General features: G+C 41.7%; 1 protein-coding gene across 1 annotated transcript; it reads right to left on the reverse strand.

The window, feature by feature from the left end:
* Positions 1-1,042: 1,042 nt before the first annotated feature.
* On the reverse strand, positions 1,043-1,621 carry LOC127315496 (uncharacterized). The gene has a single exon (XM_051345981.1). The coding sequence runs from the start codon at positions 1,619-1,621 to the stop codon at positions 1,043-1,045; it is 579 nt and encodes a 192-aa protein (XP_051201941.1).
* Between the last annotated feature and the right edge of the window lie 2,526 nt (positions 1,622-4,147).

Below are 4,147 nucleotides of genomic sequence, written 5' to 3' on the forward strand. Positions count from 1 at the left end.
TTTTATTTCTTTTTTTCTTTTACTGTTTTCCATTTTGTTAATTTAAATACTATTTTGAATTCAATCTTATAATACAAACTTTGTTGTTTGAATTCAAGTGAGATTCCCTCCAAGCACTTAAAGGATTGTTGTTGTATATTAGCAAATTTTAATATGATACTAAATCATTGGTTTATTAATTACTGTTGGGATTTGAATTAAAAATCCATACGGGCATGGATTTAAATATCATTTTAGAAATATTCACATTATTTTCCAAATGGTAGTTTTCTCACTTAATGATATATAAAGTTTTGTTGATATTACTTTGCAAGAGACAATCTCAAGGTAGTACTTATTAATGGATTTTAATAAGAAAGTGACTTAATGGCATGAATTGATGTGCCAAAGTATCTCTAAGGCCTTGACCTCCTATTGAGAATGTTGTCACTTGACTATTATTTTATGTGCATAACTATGTGCTGATGAATTAGAAACTCTGCTTGAACTCCTCCCAAGTTTAGTATTAATATTGTAGTTTAGTAACACCTTAAAATACCTGGAGTAGGTAATACTCTCATCATGGTTTGCTCTTGGTTATAAAGATAAGTGGTTGATCACTCATATGGTTTTAATTATAGTATTTAGCACTAGGTTAATCTTAGGTTCAATAATTGAAGCATAAGATTTAGTTTGTGAGCCATTCTAGAGTTCTAATGATGTTCACCTAATGGCATGTGGTTTGGAACTCAAATGTGAACTAGGTTTGTATTTGTGATCACCCAAATGATGGACCAACTATGGTTTAGTCTTCCCTATTCATGATAAGGTGGTTACTTGCTTAATCGTTGAGGTTCTCCTTTAGTTACTAAGGACTTGAGAATTAGTTTTGTCTTCTCCCAATTAACTTCTATTACTATCATCAATTTATCATTAACAAATGAAGCCCGGTGACCGGGTGTATACGTGAGCACGCGCTCACTGACTGCCACGTATCCAACGGACGTTTGTTGTCCGTGAGATGAAAATTTCTCACATGTGAGCTGTATCAGACGTTGAAGTACTAGATTATTTTGGCGTATGCAATGATGATTCTGTGACACCACCATAGGCTACCCATTGCATGAGGTGTAGTAACAATAGGCAGAGTAATTTTTTTTAATCTGTCCCATCCCAACCCCATCGCTAATCTCTCCCATCTCCATGGTATCCATCCACAGAATATTCGTTCTCCAGCATGAGTATGGAGACGAGGCAGGCGGGCTGGACCTGGTCGAGGGGGCACGCCACCCTTGACGGCAACGGCGTAGTAGAGGTCGGGCGCGGGGAGCGTCTCAACCAGCCGGTTCCGGCCCTCGCCGCACGCCGCGCAGCCAGCGGCCGCGGGCGGCTCGACCCCGAAGCCCAGATCGAGGCAGCCACGCAGCTTGTCGAGGTCGTCGTCGGTGACGTTCTGCGCGCGGCTGAACGAGGACGACGAGGGCGCCCGGCGCATCAGGCCGCGGCGGCGCCGCTCCCAGGCCTCGTCCCGCTCGATGTCGGGCGACCACGAGTTCTGCTTCTGCAGGCCCATCAGCCCCGCCGCGCCCCTCATCTTCCCGCCGCCCAACAGGTGGTGGTGGCGCTGCAAGCCCTTCTCCATGGCGCTGCCGGCGGCCTCCTCCCCGCGACGCGGTGAAGGGGTTGGGACTGGTTGGGTGAGAGAGGGGGCAGAGGCGGCCCAATTTGAGTCAACGAGCGTTGAGCGCCTCCAAACCCTTTCCCGTTGCGCCGGCGGCCGCCCCGTTCCCCCAACTTCGCATCCTTGCCTAGCCCGTGTCAGCAGCCGCACACCGTTCGACTCGATTTAGCGATTCCCCAACCTTCTGCTTGGCTGCTTGCGTCTTTGCCCAGCTCATGGAGGAGTGGAGGACGGAGACCTGGGTCTGGGAGGTGGAACGGCTCCAGCTCGGCAGCTCCTGCTAGCGACGGTGACGGCGCGCATCTCAGGCAGCACCTGCCCGCATCTGGCGGCCGCCGAGGCGACCTGAGGGCGACTGGTTTGTATCGTGCATGAGCGGTGGGATTAGAGGGACGTCCAGATTAGAGAGCCAAAGCAACTATGCAAGGAAAAAAAACAAGGCTAGCTTTACCGTATTAAGTGAGCAAATGCAAGTAAAAAAAGAGGCTTCACGCCGTTTGCATCCGTTTGTGGAGGTTAGCATCTCAAAGCGAATCCAACGGTAATGGATGCGTGCTCACGTATACACGCGGTTACCAAATCCACTCTCTTATCATTAAAGTAACTAAAGTAGCTATATTTCTTTTTATAGTTAATTTTGGTTATAATGATGAATGGTTTCTCACCATATAAAGTTTGGAGTTTGAATCTAAGGTTTTCTTAGGTTCTTTAATCTATGAAATATAGATGTGGTAGGATTCTACTTATGATCACCAAGTGATTCACAAGTGAAGGTTCGGATATAAGCCTATGGTTGCTTACTAGTTACCTCCCTATGATTTCATGTGGTGAATAACATCTACTAATCCTATTAGGATTTAACTTATCCTCACATACCTCAAGAGCATGATCATGGTTTAAGCATGATCAACTTGTTCTTAATAACTTTACCTCAAGTTCTTAGGGTTTATGATCATTACTCATTTTATAATGATCAAGGTTTGGCTTCCTAAGGTATCTCTCATTGAATGGGGTTCTCACTTCCATGATCAAGCATTGTCTTGATCAACTAGGTATATTACTTCTTTTATACTATCAACTATGGACATGGCTATGGTTAATTCTAGAGTTTATGGAATACCCAGAAGATCTCATTAGGTATAAAAAGGTTAAGTCTCTACCTAGATAACTAAATTGTATTAGTCTCTACTTTACTTTATCAATTCATGGATATGATCTTATTCCATTTGATATTAGGTTATCTCACCACTCTAAATGGAACTGGTTTACAACCTAATACTTTGGTTCAATGGTTGTCCTTTATTCATTAATAGGTAAAGCTAGAATTGGTATGAATGGTTTCTCTCATTTGGGAATGACTTGAATAATATTCCAAGGTTATTTTCTTAAGATGATGTTTTGACTACATGGATGTATATCCAAGGTTTAGCTCAAGGTTTGTCATTGCTTCTCTAATAAATAATATAGAAATCTCATCTCTCTAGGTTTGATGTATATAAATTTGGAATGGAGAAGAATATATATATTTCTAGGGTTTATCTCCTTGTCATGATTCCAAGGATGAAATAAAATGAATACCATGAAGTTCATGGTAGATCATGAATTAGTTATAAGACATGGAAAAGATAAGTGAAGAATGGTTTCTCCATTTATTGTTACTTGATTTCCAAATAAATGGATGTTCATATTTATGGCAAGGAATACCATGTTATGATCTTTTATAGGATCAAGTAGTTGTTCCTTGATTCATATATTCTTGTGTTGGTTTTAATTCCATTTGATCTAACCCCTTAAATCAAATCATCTCTACCCAAAACAAAGTTTTAAACAAAGTCACATTGAGGTTTATAGCGCTTGACTTGATGAGCTACTTCAATTCCACCAAGGTCAAGTGAAACTTGATTCTTGTGGTTTTTACTTTAAAGCGCGAAAATTCCCCAGATTTTCTATGCATGAATGCAATGCACACATCTGTTTCCTCTATTTTTTGTAACCCCAAATCCTGGGATATTACAGCTGCTAGCACATAGCGGGAGAATTAGGAAATATCAGAAGGTGATGAATCAAGTGATAGTGATGAATATGATGATGATGGTGTTAATGACATTGAGCCTGATCCTAGATTGAGGACTCCAATATCAGGATATGATGTCAACGGCCAAGATTCAGTTAGGAGGGCATACGTCGTATTGGGGCCTTGCCGACCAAATATGAAGAAGGATGATTTCCCTCAACATACGTGTGGAGGTATGCGCCGCTTCCAACCAAAGTGGTTTGACGAGTTCAAGTGGCTTGAGTACATCATAGATAAAGATGTTGCATATTGCTTTGTTTGCTATTTATTCAAAGATGGCAATAAATTTGCTGGTGGAGATAGTTTCATCAATGGAGGGTTCAGAAACTGGAACATGAAAGCTAGATTTCGAAAGCACGCAGGTGAGATCAATAGTGCTCATTCCGAAGCTGAAGAGAAATATAATATGTTCA

This window comes from Lolium perenne, chromosome 7, assembly GCF_019359855.2.
Source record: "Lolium perenne isolate Kyuss_39 chromosome 7, Kyuss_2.0, whole genome shotgun sequence".
Classification (NCBI taxonomy): Eukaryota; Viridiplantae; Streptophyta; class Magnoliopsida; order Poales; family Poaceae; genus Lolium; species Lolium perenne.

Excerpts from the sequence above, each read along its gene's own strand:
- LOC127315496 (XM_051345981.1), bottom strand. The coding sequence starts at position 1,621 with ATGGAGAAGGGCTTGCAGCGCCACCACCACCTGTTGGGCGGCGGGAAG.